Raw genomic sequence first — 15,282 nt, forward strand, 5'->3', positions numbered from 1 at the left:
AATTAGCATTAGCATTACTAGCCCCGGCCCGACAGGTGTCGTAATACCAGTTTCGGCCATGGGAGGCGGTATGCGGGCAACATAACCACCAGCCAACCTGCAATACACGAATAACTCGCACGTCTTGTGGGCGTGCCTGAACCTGATGTCAATCATGTGGAAAGTACAGCACAGTACTTCATTTCAGTTCAGTGAAGAGAGAGAAATTATGGCTCAAGCCCTTGGCAAGAGACCACCACCCGCTACAGGGAAACAACCGCGCTCGGAATCACAAATCAAATCCGATAAGAAAAGGAGCCGAACCAGAGTAAACATCGGCACTGCTTTTAATCGCTGGAGACAACTGATGGACCTGAAAGAAATGAGGTTCGACTCTGAACTTGCAACATTTCTTTTGGATTGGTAAGTTAGATGCTGTTAGTATTTCGCTAGAAGTTTGTTTTATATGTTTGTTTATTTGTTTTCAGGAAGTTATAACACAGAAATGTATCGAAGGCTGTTCGATAAACGTGCTAATGTTATCATTGCTGTTTAGCATTTGTATTAATCTATGATGTGTCCCTGTTTGCATACAGGGACATAAAAAATAAATTAAAAGTGATATGTGGACCAAGGTGTCTGAGATTGTTCATTTTAAGTAAAGGATCATAATATTTCGTCCACAACAATATTTAATGAGGTTAACTTATAACTCCTTGTGGTTAGTCTGCACGAGATCAACAAGCTTGTTTGCTTTGCGGCCGCTTTAAATACAAAATAAGCATTCGATCTACGTTAGAGCGTCTGAGCGCTCACAAATCTTTCTGCAGCGCCGTGAGCAGAGCGGCAAGATCGATTTTTGACGCTCTAGACGCCGGCGGTTGGAACGCACAGTTAGGCTTTGGCTATGGCTGTAGTGTTGTTGTGAAAGTAGGGACGGAGCATAGATTCAAGATTCAAGATTCAAGAACTTTATTTGCCATTTGTGCTTGCACACATAGGAACTCTTGTGCGGTTGTTGCTCAGAGAGTCAAGTCAAGTTTAAAAAGACACACAAGGAAAACATAAATCTACAGTATCTATAACACATATACATTGTAAATTGCACTAAACCCATAAAAATGTAGATTTTCATTCTGAATTGCACTAGTATATTGCATCTTGCACAGGCCCCAGAGATAACAATAATAAGTTACGTTATAAATAACTAAATAAAAATACACCGGTATATTACACAGGCCCCAGAGATAACAATAATATTATAATGCAAAAGTTACGTTATAAATAAATAAATCAAATACACAGGCATATTACACAGACCCTATAGACAGTAGTTCATTTTGTTTTGGCCAAGAGTCTCACTGTGGCTGGGAAAAAGCTCTTATAAAAACGTGATCTGTTTGTGATAATGCTGTCCGCTCGTCTGTGCCTGAGATTGTATGTACAGTTTTTGTGAATGAGCAGGGAGTGAGCTGGATGTAGTGTCTCTGATAATTCTCTCTGCTCTTTTCTGACAACGCTGTGTGTAAATTGTGTCCATGGAGGGGAGTTCTGTTCTGATAATCCTCTCTGCAGTCTTTATGACTCTTTGCAGAGCCTTCCTCTCTGTCTGTGTGGTGTTTCCATACCATACAGTGATGCCTGTGGTGAGGATGCTCTCTATCAGTCCTTTGTAGACCTGGGTGAGAGGATGACAGTGCAAACCAGCTTTTCTAAGCAGCCTGATGAAATACAGTCTCTGCTGAGCTTTTTTCACTGTGGCAGCAGTGTTCAAAGTCCAGTTCAGATCTGATGTTACTTGCAGTCCCAGGAATCTGTAACTGTCGGCCCTCTCCACCTCAGTCCCCTTGATGATGAGGGGCTGCAGGGGGGGTGGGTTTTTCCTGAAATCCATGATTACTTCTCTTGTCTTGTCTGTGTTAAGGCACAGATCGTTCACCTCACCATATGTGAGAATGTCGTTCACCAAACTCCTGTAGCCCGACTCGTCCCCCCCCTTGATGAGGCCCAAAATGGTGGTATCATCCACATACTTAATGATGATGGTATTGTCCCAGAGATCACAGTTTACCAACCGTGACACATATAGGTAATTTTGACCTTGCGCCAATAGTTTTGGTTAGAATACATCACATCCGGTACTGGCGGTTGCATATGGTCTAGCCGCAGAAGTTAAAATATTTGAATGCATCCGAAGCTCAAAACGGATCTGAAATTTCCACATACGCATATGATCGAAACTCCAAACAGCTCCCGCACTACTTTCAATTGGAAATGAATGACTTCCAGTCTGTCCTTTGTCAGAGACAGTGGGAAACCACATTGGAGTAACGTCAACTCCCCCTTAGACTGATTGGCTAGTGGAGCAGCTGTCAATCTAGAACTTGTGGCCCAATGGTGGCGCTGAAGCCCGCCCTGATTTAAATGAAACTCTAACTGCAACATTTAGAAACGAAAGCAAAGGATGCGGAAACAAATTGGAAAAGACCATAAGCACACAAAAAAGGAACATATGAGCAGGAAACCTGATTTTGTTTGCGATTTTGGAAATGTTTAATTCATGTTTCAAATTTGTGCAATATAATTTTATTGTGTTTACATTTTTGATTCACGCTTATTATTACTTTTTGTTACATGACCACATTGTTTATTTAAAAAGAAAAAATGGGATACTTTAAAAATGTTGTTTTTCGGTTTTGTGCATTATTATTTTACACGTGTTTTACATTTTTTTTTATTACTTTTCCATCTGTGACTGCAATACATTTGGTGGGATTCTGATCCCATACATCCCAACCAAACGGCAAAAGAGACTAAAACTGCAATTCATCAACTGGCCTCTTGAGGCTGGCTGCAAAAGGTAGTCAGTTCCATAGATTTCCCATGTTAAAATGGCCAACTTTACAGCAGAAAAAAATTTACAGCCTGGTTCAAAAAAATGTTTGGACTAAATAGCTACTTTTGCCCTTCATGACAACTGTGAGGGAGGTGAATTTTTTTTCTGCCAGAGAACAGTAATGGCGGACCAGCTTCTCAGTCAGGACTGTGTATATGCTAATAGGGCAGAGAGCGTCACAAATGAGTGGGACTTTCACAGACTATGTCGTCATAGTCTAGAACTGCTTGTGTGGAGAGACTGTTTATGATTTTTTGGAAATATAAAACAACAAGTAAGTGGATTTTTTACAATTATAGGCTGGTTGTTTTCACATACTCCAGCAGCACAGCTGTTTTCAAACACCTTATAAAAGTGATTTTTGCATTCTGTGGCACCTTTAACCCAGTCAGCACTTGATCCTATGTAGTTTGTGTATAGATCAGGTAACATTAGAGGAGTGGAAGATGCCACTTGTACCTTAACAAACATCATTTTAAGACATTTGGAAGGTATTCATGTACGTTTGTTTTTTATTGATTTTGTGCAGAGATAGTGGGGACCAGAATTTATGAATATATGGTGACCAGGAAAGGCCATTTAGTCCTTTCTGATGTCGCCCACACATTGTGTACTGAATTTCAACTGCTTATTGTTATTTTGTACGTGTTGAGGTGCTGTATATGTACGTTGTGTACATAAAAAATTGCCTTTAAGGATAAAGTTAAACTTTTTTCTTGCATCAGTGGAGGAAACCTTTATGAACAAGCTTTTTACATTATTGATAAAGCTATTATGTGTATTAATGTTTCAGTATTTAAGTGATGTCATTTAAAAAAATAATAATTCATTAATTTATTTGAGAATAAAATTGCTCTTAAGATCCCTCCAAAACAAATTTCTAGTGAGCACAGATTTATTTCAAAAGTTTATTTCAAAATATTACATGTAAATCTACTGAACAGTCATATTATATGACTTCAGTGGAGGTTCCCAGCTTAAGGGTTTCACTCTTCTTTGGCCTGAGACAAAAAAAAAAAAAAAGACATACAGTAAAGTCATGTAAATACTCAGTACATTTTTCAAGCATAAGCTGAATACTGTATGTTTCTTCCCAGTAAATGCAAGAAAGCATTTTTTACTGTTTTTACATTTTTTACTTTACTGAGAAAAGATTCTGCTATTATGCAGCTTACCTTTCCAGCATCACGGCTCTTGGCTCTGAGCTTGTTGACCTGAGACTCAGAAATGTCTGCACGCTCCTCAGCCTCCTCCAGCTCATGCTGCGCCTTCCTCAGCTTGGAAAGATGAGCATTGGCTTGCTCTTCCTAAAAAGTAACATTTTTAGTATGTATCAAGTAAATAAATGCCTACCGGTAATTATTATGCTATTATAATGTTCAGATTTATTTAACATACCGCCTCCTCAGCCTGCCTCTTGTAGGCTTTGACCTTCAACTGCAACTTATCAACCAGATCCTGAAGTCTGCTGATGTTCTTCTTATCCTCCTCAGTCTACAAACAATAAAAAATATTTCATAGATTTGTATGGATAAACCTAAAGATATGGTCAGGTATGATCATACCTGATAAGACAGCTCTTTCACCCTCCTCTCATATTTGCGGACACCCTTAACAGCATCAGATCCACGTCTCTGTTCTGCTTCAACTTCAGCCTCAAGCTCACGAACCTATGATAGCACATAAATAAGTGAACAAATGAATAGTTATTGCCCGGTTAGTACTATTGGAACCTTAGATGATGCTTTGAATTTAGGAAAAACTGTAAGCAACACCTTCAAGAGATTAAATCCTAAAATTATATTTTATATATATATAAAAAAATTACTCTGCTCTCCAACTTCTGGAGTTGTTTCTTTCCTCCCTTCATGGCCAGATTCTCAGCCTCATCCAGACGGTGCTGCAGGTCCTTCACTGTCACCTCCAGATTCTTCTTCATCCTCTCAAGGTGAGCACTGGTGTCCTGCTCCTTCTTGAGTTCCTCTGCCATCATTGCAGCCTTTTGCAGTGATATAGATAAATATTAGTTTGCATTTTTAAGCATACAAGTGTTTTGTTAATCATTAGGCAGCTACTGTTTCTCACATCAGTGATGGCCTTCTTGGCCTTCTCCTCTGCATTTCTGGCTTCCTGTACAGTGTCATCAACTTCACTCTGGATCTGAACAAGGTCAGCCTCAAGCTTCTTCTTGGTGTTCAGGAGACTTGTGTTCTATAACATGGAAAGCAACAGTATGAACATTTTAAATGAGGCTCTCAATTTCCTTATTTTCATTGTAGAATTAATTTCCTTGTAAAATACATTATGCTGTTACCTGAGAGTGCAGCAGCCCAACACGCTCACTGGCATCCACAAGCTCTTGTTCAGCCACTTTGCGGCCTCTCTCTGTCTGCTCCAGAGCAGCTCTCAGCTCCTCAATCTCAGCTTGCATCAGAGTGTTTCTGCGCTCCACCATTGCCACCTGCTCCTTCATGTCTTCCTGTCCTCTCACAGCATCGTCAAGGTGCAGCTGGGCATCCTAAACATAACAATTACGTAGTAAGCTTTACATGTGTTTATTGTTGGCCTTTACTTAACATAGTTTAGATTATACAATCATATTACTAAACCCATAAACCAAAGAGAAGTCATATACCTTGAGTTGTCCCTGAACGTTCCTGAGCTGTTTCTGGGCCTCAGAAGCCTGGCGATTGGCATGGCTCAGCTGAATCTCCATCTCATTAAGGTCTCCCTCCATCTTCTTCTTGATTCTCAGGGCATCATTCCTGCTCCTGACCTCAGAGTCCATAGTGCTCTGCATGGATTCAATGACTCTCTGGCTGTTCCTCTTGATCTGCTCCATCTCCTCATCCTTCTCTGCAAGCTTCCTGTCAATCTCCCCCTTGACCTGGTTAAGCTCAAGCTGGACACGAAGAATCTTGGACTCCTCATGCTCCAGGGTGCCCTATGAAAAATAAATAAGTTTAAAAATATGCATTGACAACAGTGTAATGCCAAGAATTGAATATTAATCTCAGGATACTCACTTCAGCCTCCTCCAGGGCGGTCTGAATCTCTGCCTTTTCAGTCTCCACTGCCTTCTTGGCCTTTTCCAGCTCATGGATGCTCTTACCAGTCTCACCCAGCTGCTCTGTCAGGTCTGAAATCTCCTCTGTAGAAAGGAAAAATATAATCTGTATCATTTTTAGCATTCATTTATCATATATATTTCCTTTTTAATGTTTCAGTCTTACGCTGCAGATTCTTGTTCTCTCTCTTGAGGGTCTCCAGCTGATCTAAAGTCTCCTCATAGGAGTTTTTCATCTTGAACAGCTCAGTGCTGAGTGAACGAGCCTCTTTCTGGGCACCTTCCAGCTCTGCCTGACCTTCTTCATATTTCTGCTTCCATTCTGACAGGACCTTTAGTGAAGATATTCTAAGTTCAAGTTTATTTCGAACATCTTCAACAAAACCCATTTTAGCAATGATTTAGGAAGAGAATATCATAAAATATTTTTTTTTTACCTTGTCAAAGTTCCTCTGCTTCTTGTCAAGGTTGGCAGCCAAAGAATTGGCTCTCTCCACATCAATCATGAGGTCCTCCACTTCACCCTGGAGTCTCTGTTTGGTCTTCTCCAGAGAGGCACATTTGGAGTTCACAGCCTCAATTTGTTCTTCTGCCTCTTGCAGACGCTGAGCCAACTTCTTCCTACAATGCATCACCAGTTTTAACATGAAAGACTTTTCCATATGAACACATAGTCATCAGCTCTTGTGATGTTCATACTTGGACTCTTCAAGCTCCTCAGTGCGCTGGATGGCGTCAGTTTCATATTTGGTTCTCCACTGTGCAACTTCACTGTTGGCCTTTGACATTCCCCTCTGCAGCTCAGCCTTTGCCTCCTGCTCTTCCTCAAACTGCTCACGGAGCAGGTCGCAGTCATGACGGGCTGATTGCACAGCATGGGCCAGTGCATTCTTAGCCTAGGACACAAAGTCACATAACGTTAGCTTTATTGCTTAGTAGTCAAAATTATGTGTTTGTTTTGACTATGCAATATTACCTTAACCTCCTCTTCAATCTGTCTCTTAAGCTCCTCAATTTGCTGAGTGAAAGCTTGTTTGCCTCTGGTGAGCTGAGAAACCAGGGCCTCTTTCTCCTCCAGCTGACGGCCAAACTCACCTGTGTAAATTTAGACTCAGATTGTGTTAATGTTCCCAACAGTTAATATCAAAACAAACTGTATAAAAGCAAAATGAAAAATGTATGCTTTCTCGAAAAATACTTTGGTAGATATTCAGTGCTGAATAATGTTATTAATTTCTTTGCGATTGTTTTTGGTTACCATTTTCAGTTTGAAGTCTTGCTCTTTGAGCACTGAGGTCGTTTATCTGGCGAAGGTTCTCATCATTCTTAGACTTTATTTCACTAAGTTGGTCCTCAACTGTGCGGCACATCTTCTCAAGATTGGCCTAAAAATGCAAAAGTAATTAGATGTTTGAAAAACTTCAAGACATGTACTGTATTCTTTAGGCATAAAATTCCCAACCTTTGCTTTGGCAACAGCCTCCATGTTGCTGGAGAGATCATCGATCTCCATTTTGAATTCACTCTTCTCTTTCTCAAGCTTCTGCTTGACACGCTGGAGGTTGTCGATTTGCTCTCCCAGCTCGGCCACACTGTCTGCCTGCTTCTTACGGAGGGCAGCAGCCGTAGCTTCATGCTGGAGGGTGGACTCTTCAAGATCACGACGCAGCTTCTGGAATTCAGCTTCACGCTTCTTATTCATCTCGATCTGAGCAGCAGTGGCTCCTCCAGCCTCCTCAAGCCTCTCACTGATCTCCTCAAGTTCCCTGGAGAGATCAGCTCTCTGCTTCTCAACCTTGGCACGAGCAGCACGCTCAGCCTCAATCTCTTCCTCCAGTTCCTCAATGCGAGCCTACAGTGACATTATTAAAACCTTATTAGCCTTTATTTTACCAGTGCCTTTAACAGCAAAAAGAAAAAGAAAATACCTGAAGTTCCTTGATCTTCTTCTGGAGTTGAGCACCCAGAGATTGTTCATCTTCAATCTTGCTGAGCAGCTGGCTTGTTTCAAAGTCTTTTCTGTGTGTAAAAGGGGAACAATGAATGATTTGAAATAAATGATAACCATTATTTTTGAAAGAGTTTACAAAAACTTCCTACTTCTTCAGCTTCTCATCAGATTGTTGCTTATCATTCTCGAGGTCCATGATGGACTCTTGGGCTAATTTCAGGTCTCCTTCAAGCTTTCTCTTTGCTCTCTCAAGATCCATGCGGAGCTTCTTCTCTTGTTCAAGGGAACCCTCAAGCTATTGGACAGTGATAAAATATTTTCAAGGCTAAAAAAAAACAAACAGTTAATTTAATTAATTAATGACATGTTTAGTTAGTAACTCACATCATCAACTTGCTGCTCAAGCTTTGTCTTGGATTTGGTCAGGGTGTTGACTTTGTCCTCTTCTGCCTGGAGATCATCCAGGGTCTGCTGATGTGCCTCTTGGAGGGCTTTCTTCTCCTTCGTAAGTTTGGCGATGCTTTCATCCTGAGCTGCCATTTCCTCAGTCAAGTTTTTGACCTGTGTGAATTTTTTGTTGCAAATTAGCTTTTTTTTTTTTTTTTTTTTTTTACAATACATAGTCTACATCATAATATAAAACTGAAAAAAATCCTATCTTAAACCAACTTAATCTCCAACCTTGTTCTCAGTGGCATGTTTCTCCTTTTCCACTTTTGCCAAGGTGAGCTCCAGGTCATCAATGTCTTTCTTCAGCTCAGAGCACTCATCCTCCAGCTTCCTCTTCTTGGCTGTCAGTTCAGCATTGATTTCTTCCTCATCTTCCAGTCTCTCAGTTGTCTCTTTGAGTTTAGCTTCAAGCTGGATTTTGCTCTTGATCAGACCTTCACATCTCTCCTCAGCATCTGACAGATTCTCAGATTCCTGTTAGGAAAATAGATTGTTATTTCTTTGGAAACCACTTTGTTCATTTTAATGTCGATATATTTCAGTTAATTAAATTAGATAAACTCACAGATGCTACTTGCAGCTGCAGATCATTTTTCTCCTGCAGCAGTGCCACCATCTTCTCTTCAAGCTCCTTCTTTTTGGCTTCTGCCTTGGCAAGATCTTCTTTGCATTTTACAAAGTCTTCCTTCATGGTTGCCAGCTCCTTCTCAGTCTCAGCACTCTTCAGCAGAGGCTTAATCTTGTAGTAAACCTTCATCCATGGCCAGTGTTTGACGTTCATGAAAGAGCGGACGTTGTATTGGATGGTGTAAATGGATTCCCTAAGAATAATTCATTATTAAATGTTATAATCATCATTCCACAGGTATTATTGATATTATCTTTATTCATGACATTCCTCACCTCCTCTCCATCATCTTCACAAACTCTCTCCTCATCAGATAACCACGGCAAAGAGCCTGAGTCATTGTGACCAGAGCAGCCAGTTTCTCATCACGCATCTCCTCAAGAGTACCCAGAAGACCAGCTTTGAAGAACACCTGAATATACAATAAATGCAGTGATTTTAACAGAATATTTTTATACAAAAAATCATGATGATTAAATGTTTTAAATGCTGTAAAGTAGAATATAAACCTTTGTGTGTCCAAATCTGTACTGGTCGTGATCAACGTCGATGGATCCCAGGAGTTTCTCAGAAGCTTTCTTGTTGTCAATAAACTGTCCCTCTGGGATTACACTGGCATTCAGCACCTTGTATCTGTTGAAGGTTAATCAAAATGTTTAATATCCTCCAATTAAGAGCCTCATACAGTAAATGTTTTTTTTCATGTGGTCCCTGCTACCTCTGCTTGAAGTCACCATAGAGGATTCTGCTGGGGAAGCCCTTTCTGCAGATTCTGATGCCCTCCAGCACACCGTTACACCTCAGCTGGTGGATAACCAGGTGGTTCTCCATGAGACCTATAAAGGACAGTTTAGATCATGAGCTTGGTTAGTTGACATTATCATTTTTATAAATATTACTTTAAAATATTGTTAATGTCAAAATATATGTAAGCCCCTTATAACTATACCTGGAGTCTTGGACTCATTGGGAATCAGACAGCGCACAAAGTGAGGGTGAGTGCTCCTCAAGTTGGTCATGAGCTTGCCCAAGTTCTCCTGTTTAATCACCAAAAGTTACAGCTTTCTTAGTCACATTGACTGACTTGTTGATATATAATTTCTCTGATGTAGAGTCAAGCAAGCTGATGTACAGTCATTGCTTTCACTGCATCATTATTCAAATTTGGTTTCAAACAAAGACGTACTCTAAACTGTGAAGACACAGTCTGCATGGAACCACCCTTCTTCTTGCCTCCCTTCTTTCCACCACCAGTTTCTATTCAGATAAAGATACAAATGAGCACTTATGAATGCAAAAACAAGAAAGAAAGAGCAAAACCGAGTAAAAGGTTGGTTAAATTAATAACCATAATAGTATTAGTAACACTTTTTTCCCCATTACCCTCAACAACAGGTGGGTAGAGAGTAGCCAGCAGTTTGACAGAAGACTTCTGGTAAAGCTGCACAACAGACTCGTTCAGTGGATCCTTGTTCTTGTCCAACCAGCCATTAATGTTGTAGTCCACAGTTCCAGCGTAGTGGACCAGGGAGAAGTGGGCCTCAGCCTTGCCTTTGGCAGGCTTTGGTTTCTGGAAAGCATTGCACTTGCCAAGATGCTGATCATACAGCTTGTTCTTGAAGGAAGTGTCTGTAGCCTTGGGGAACATGCACTCCTCTTCAAGGATGGAGAAGATACCCATGGGCTGTTTATAAAAGAATGTTGTTTATTATTAAAAATGTATACTTTTGAAAATGGAAAATGGAAATTAATAAGTTCATAAACCAGTAAAAACCTTCTCAATGAGCTCAATGCAAGCAGCCAAGTCCATGCCAAAGTCAATGAATTCCCAAACAATGCCCTCCTTCTTGTACTCCTCTTGTTCCAGCACAAACATGTGGTGGTTGAAAAATTGTTGCAGTTTCTCGTTGGTGAAGTTGATGCACAGCTGTTCCATGCTGTTGAACTGGAGAAAGAAACAGGATCATTTACTAGCGGCTGAATGTGACTTATTTTGCCATAAAGAGAAATAAACATAAAAGATTCTTACATCAAAGATCTCAAAGCCAGCGATATCCAGCACACCAATGAAGAAATTTCTTTGCTGTTTTGTGTCCAACATCTGGTTGATACGAACGACCATCCACAAGAACATCCTCTCATAGATAGATTTGGACAAGGCACTAACAGAGTTGTAAACCTGTAAGAATAGAGTGAATTTTCATTAAAAAAGAAATGTCTTAAAAACTCTGATTCGCTATAATTAGTCAAATATAATCATGATTTCCAGACTGAACACACAGACATAATGGAAATATGTTACCTCATATATTACTACACACCTGTGGAACAGTCTGGCCTTTGGTCACAAACTCATTTCCGACCTTGACTCTGGGGTAGCACAAAGCCTTCAGCATATCAGCAGAGTTCAAACCCAGAAGGTAGGCGATTTTGTCAGCCTCTGCAAGTTTAAAGGGTAGAACACATCCATACATCTCTTGCCTTGAAAACTATTTTTTCTTCTCTAAAATAGAAAGAATCAGTGTTTTTGATTCTCTTAAGCAAGGCACTGCATGTGATCACACACAGAGCTATTTAGTCTCACCCTCTGTGCCATCAGGCTCAGCCTGCTCCTCACGCTGCTTCTGCTTGAACTTCATGTTACCATGATGAAGCACAGCTCCAGTGAACTTGTAGATGCCCATCTTCTCCTCAGCACTGAAGCCAAGAATGTCAATAGCAGACTGGAAATTACAGAGAAGAATGAACTCTATGATCAGACATAATTATATAGAATGCGTTAATAAAATAAAATAAAAACACCATTGACTAACATCAGTAGCCATCAGCTCCTCTTTATCATCAATGCTTGCCACTGTGATCTGACCCTGACTGCACATGGGGAAGTCATAAGGGTTGGTGGTGATGAGCGTCATTTCTGTAAAATACACAGAGCATTTATGAAAGAGTAATATCTGATATTGTCTGAGTATTTACAATATTATCAAAACATTGAATCAAATATGTGCATCTACCGATCAGCTCAGGCTTATGGTTGGTCATCATCTGGTAGAAGATGTGGTAGCCTCTCTCATCTGGAAGCTGGAATGTCACTCTAGACTTCTCCAGCAGATCTGTTGAGAGAATGTACTTGTGTCACAATCATCTGAAGCGTGCCAGACAAATGTAGGATGCATAAATGAAATTAAATCATGTCCACCTACATGTCTCAATATCAGCACTGGCTAGTTTTCCTGATGTGCCAAAGTGAATTCTAATGAATTTACCCTGTTTTAAACAAAATAAGATGACACATAAATAACAGTAATGATAATAGTTTTATAGAAATCATTGAATAGGAAAATCTAACACAAACAACAAACTGTACTGTAAATGAAAGTGGTGAACTTACAAAACGAGAGGAGTTGTCATTTCTCACAGTCTTGGCATTACCATAAGCCTCAAGCAGAGGGTTAGCAGCAATGATCTGATCCTCAAGAGAGCCCTGCATTGGTTGAAGGATGTTTTATTATTATTATTATTATTATTATTATTATCTTGAATACATATATTTTTAGGTAGTCTCATACCTGCATTTTACCGGCAGCCTGCTGCTCTTTCTTCTTGTCACCTTGAACTGCAACTGTGGCAAAGTACTGGATGACACGTTTGGTGTTCACAGTCTTACCAGCACCAGATTCTCCACTGGTTTATTAAAGATGAGAAGAACAACATTGATAAAATATACACACTTTTCAGGAGACAGAAGTATACAGTATGGTTATATTTTATTTTTTATATATCTATATCTATCTAAATGAAATGAAAATACTTACGTAATCAGGACAGACTGGTTTTCCCTATCTGTTGATTGCAAATGTGTACAATTTCTGGTAAATATTTATTTTTATACACAGCAACATTTAATTAAATCTATAAAATTAACTTCCGTAAGGCCTTACCAGTCAGCATGGCCTGATAGGCGTTGTCAGAGACAGAGAAGATGTGGGGTGGGGCCTCCATACGCTTCTTGCCTCTGTAGGCAGCCACCACTTCTGCATCATACACTGGGAGCCACTTGTAGGGGTTCACAGTAGCGCAAAAAAGCCCAGAGTAAGTCTGAAATGAGCAGAGAAGTGGTCAGATTGCAACAACACTTACAAAATGAACTTAAATGCTGTTTTACTTTGCTCCAGAACTTACGTAGATCATCCATGCGGCATAACGCTCTTTGAGGTTATACAGCACAGAGGGTTCATTGAGATGGGTCATCATGGCCATGTCCTCAATCTTGTCAAACTTGGGAGGATTCATTGGGTGGACGTCATCCTCCTTTGCAACTCTCTCCTATAAATTTGGTCCATTAAATATAGCAGGAAATAAATAAAAATATGTACATTTATGTACAGAGAATCTTGTTGAAATGTTGAAATTTCACCTCTTTAGTGTCATTCACAATGACAGTGACTTTGCCACCGTCTTTGCTTTTGATTGTTCCCTTGACGTACAGCTCTTTATCATCAACCACATAGCAGGCAGACTTGGCATCAAATGGTTTGCTCTGAGCCTCGATTCTCTCCTTCTCAGGCTTACGGAGGTAAATGGCAGCCTTGCCATAAACGGCCATCTCCGCGTCTGTACTCATGGTGGCGGTTTACTAAAATTTTAAGAAATAATTAATATTGGTAATGAAATATACAGTCCACATAAAGAATTCACAGAGGGTCTCATGTAGGTCAGGTCTTTATAAATGTATACAGTATTAAAAGGTGAAGAAGCTTAATTGATGGTGTGCCTGATTGGATCTGCTGCACAAGATGCATTTTACTGATACATTTTATTTCATAAATATAAATTGCATAAACACAAATGAAACAGAAATGTTTGCATAAACACAAATGAAACAGAAATGTTATCTCTTTTATTGATGTTTACCACTATGTACATACACTATGTGTATCTAGTCCCACTTAAAATCTGGTGTAAAACCTTTCGTTTATCAAAAATAGTAGCACATCTACAATAAGCCTACATAAATTTGACAAAAGACCTAATATTCAACCAAATTTGTAATGCATTAACACAGTGTATTGCTACCACCTACCTTCCTGCTCCTGGATACCAGATGAAATTTTCACAGCCCTGCCAAGAAATTCAGTTAAATATAGACTATATTTAATCTTAAATGTAAATGTGAATCAATGTTTATTTTCCTTTAAAATAATATCTTATGAAAGACTTTATCTTCTGTTATATCAACTGGTTTAGCTCACTCACATAAGTAACAACATAAAAAGCAAAGTACTTCAGTTTCTTACCACAAGTTGGAACTTCTCTAGTCTCCTGTAAGACTGATCATGCTCTCCTCCACACTTATATTGAGGTCAGTTTGCACACTAAGCAGAGGCTATATATGGACTAGCTTTGGAGTCCTAATTTATGGTAAGAAGCTGCATCTATTCTCAGTCATCAACCTATATAACAGCCTTATACACAGTTATAGTTATCACATAAATTTGACAACACATTACATAAAAAGACGTTCACATTTCTATTAAATTACATGATCATTTCCTCTCTGTATAGGCATAGGACTGTGCCTGATTTAAAGAATATTCATTGGGAAATAAAATTATTTAATTATATATTAGGGAATTATTTTGTTGCCATTTAAATTGCAATAATATCAAAACATATAAATGACACATTTGAGATTACATTTTTGTAACTCAAGAACACTTAGTTCAAGTTCAAGTCCATTTTATTTGTATAGCACATTTACAACAGCAACTAGGCTAACCAAAGTACTTTACAGGAGAGAAAATTATAAAAACATACACAGAAAGCAAACCGGATAAATATATGAACAACTTGTTTAAAAAAAATACAGAATAAGAGTAATCAGTACAGTAAGGAAAACAAATAGGTTTTTAGCAGGGACTTAAAAACATACAGGTGAAGGGGCCATTCTATGTGCTAAAGGCAGGGTATTCCAAAGTCGTAGCCCTGCCACCGAAAATGACCTAATATAACAGATGTACAAGCCTGTATAATAACGATTAACAGGTTACCCAATCTCTCATTAAAAAATAACATGTTAGTTCACTGCCAGTGTATGAGTACTGAAGTGTCTACATATACCTAATGCAAAATGATCCTCTATATGATTGGGATGGGTAAATTATACTACTTGACTAGGGGAAGGATTCAGTGATTCATGAACACTGTGCTTTGTCATGAACAGTGTTTTTATTTTATTGCTATTTACTGCAGTGTTTCCCTATTTTAATGTAAAGCATCTTTACGCTTCATTAGGAGACATTTGTTGTATA

At 39.3% G+C, this 15,282-nt stretch overlaps 1 protein-coding gene across 1 annotated transcript; it reads right to left on the reverse strand.

The window, feature by feature from the left end:
- Positions 1 to 3,769: 3,769 nt before the first annotated feature.
- On the reverse strand, positions 3,770 to 14,300 carry LOC127957315 (myosin heavy chain, fast skeletal muscle-like). The gene is made up of 41 exons (XM_052555805.1): positions 14,269 to 14,300; positions 14,055 to 14,092; positions 13,389 to 13,607; positions 13,154 to 13,297; positions 12,913 to 13,069; positions 12,787 to 12,814; positions 12,541 to 12,655; positions 12,363 to 12,455; positions 12,175 to 12,238; positions 11,986 to 12,084; positions 11,785 to 11,888; positions 11,556 to 11,694; positions 11,293 to 11,411; positions 11,001 to 11,150; positions 10,746 to 10,916; positions 10,355 to 10,655; positions 10,158 to 10,228; positions 9,921 to 10,008; positions 9,690 to 9,807; positions 9,481 to 9,604; positions 9,247 to 9,383; positions 8,909 to 9,164; positions 8,575 to 8,817; positions 8,278 to 8,454; positions 8,043 to 8,188; positions 7,871 to 7,961; positions 7,405 to 7,794; positions 7,201 to 7,327; positions 6,919 to 7,037; positions 6,642 to 6,838; positions 6,380 to 6,563; positions 6,109 to 6,274; positions 5,902 to 6,026; positions 5,511 to 5,819; positions 5,190 to 5,393; positions 4,961 to 5,086; positions 4,704 to 4,874; positions 4,441 to 4,545; positions 4,274 to 4,369; positions 4,051 to 4,182; positions 3,770 to 3,876 (listed from the first exon to the last, which is right to left on the reverse strand). The coding sequence occupies exons 3-41, from the start codon at positions 13,593 to 13,595 to the stop codon at positions 3,862 to 3,864; spliced, it is 5,808 nt and encodes a 1,935-aa protein (XP_052411765.1). The 5' UTR covers positions 13,596 to 13,607; positions 14,055 to 14,092; positions 14,269 to 14,300; the 3' UTR covers positions 3,770 to 3,861.
- Positions 14,301 to 15,282: the final 982 nt, after the last annotated feature.

This window comes from Carassius gibelio, chromosome B5, assembly GCF_023724105.1.
Source record: "Carassius gibelio isolate Cgi1373 ecotype wild population from Czech Republic chromosome B5, carGib1.2-hapl.c, whole genome shotgun sequence".
NCBI classification, from domain to species: Eukaryota; Metazoa; Chordata; class Actinopteri; order Cypriniformes; family Cyprinidae; genus Carassius; species Carassius gibelio.

Bases quoted from the DNA above. Each gene is read 5' to 3' on its own strand.
- LOC127957315 (XM_052555805.1), bottom strand. From the start codon at position 13,595: ATGAGTACAGACGCGGAGATGGCCGTTTATGGCAAGGCTGCCATTTAC. The intron at 6,027-6,108 runs GTAAGACTGAAA...TCCTTTCTACAG, and splicing joins AGAGAACAAGAATCTGCAGC to AGGAGATTTCAGACCTGACA. The intron at 4,546-4,703 runs GTAATTTTTTTA...GTGCTATCATAG, and splicing joins TCCAGAAGTTGGAGAGCAGA to GTTCGTGAGCTTGAGGCTGA.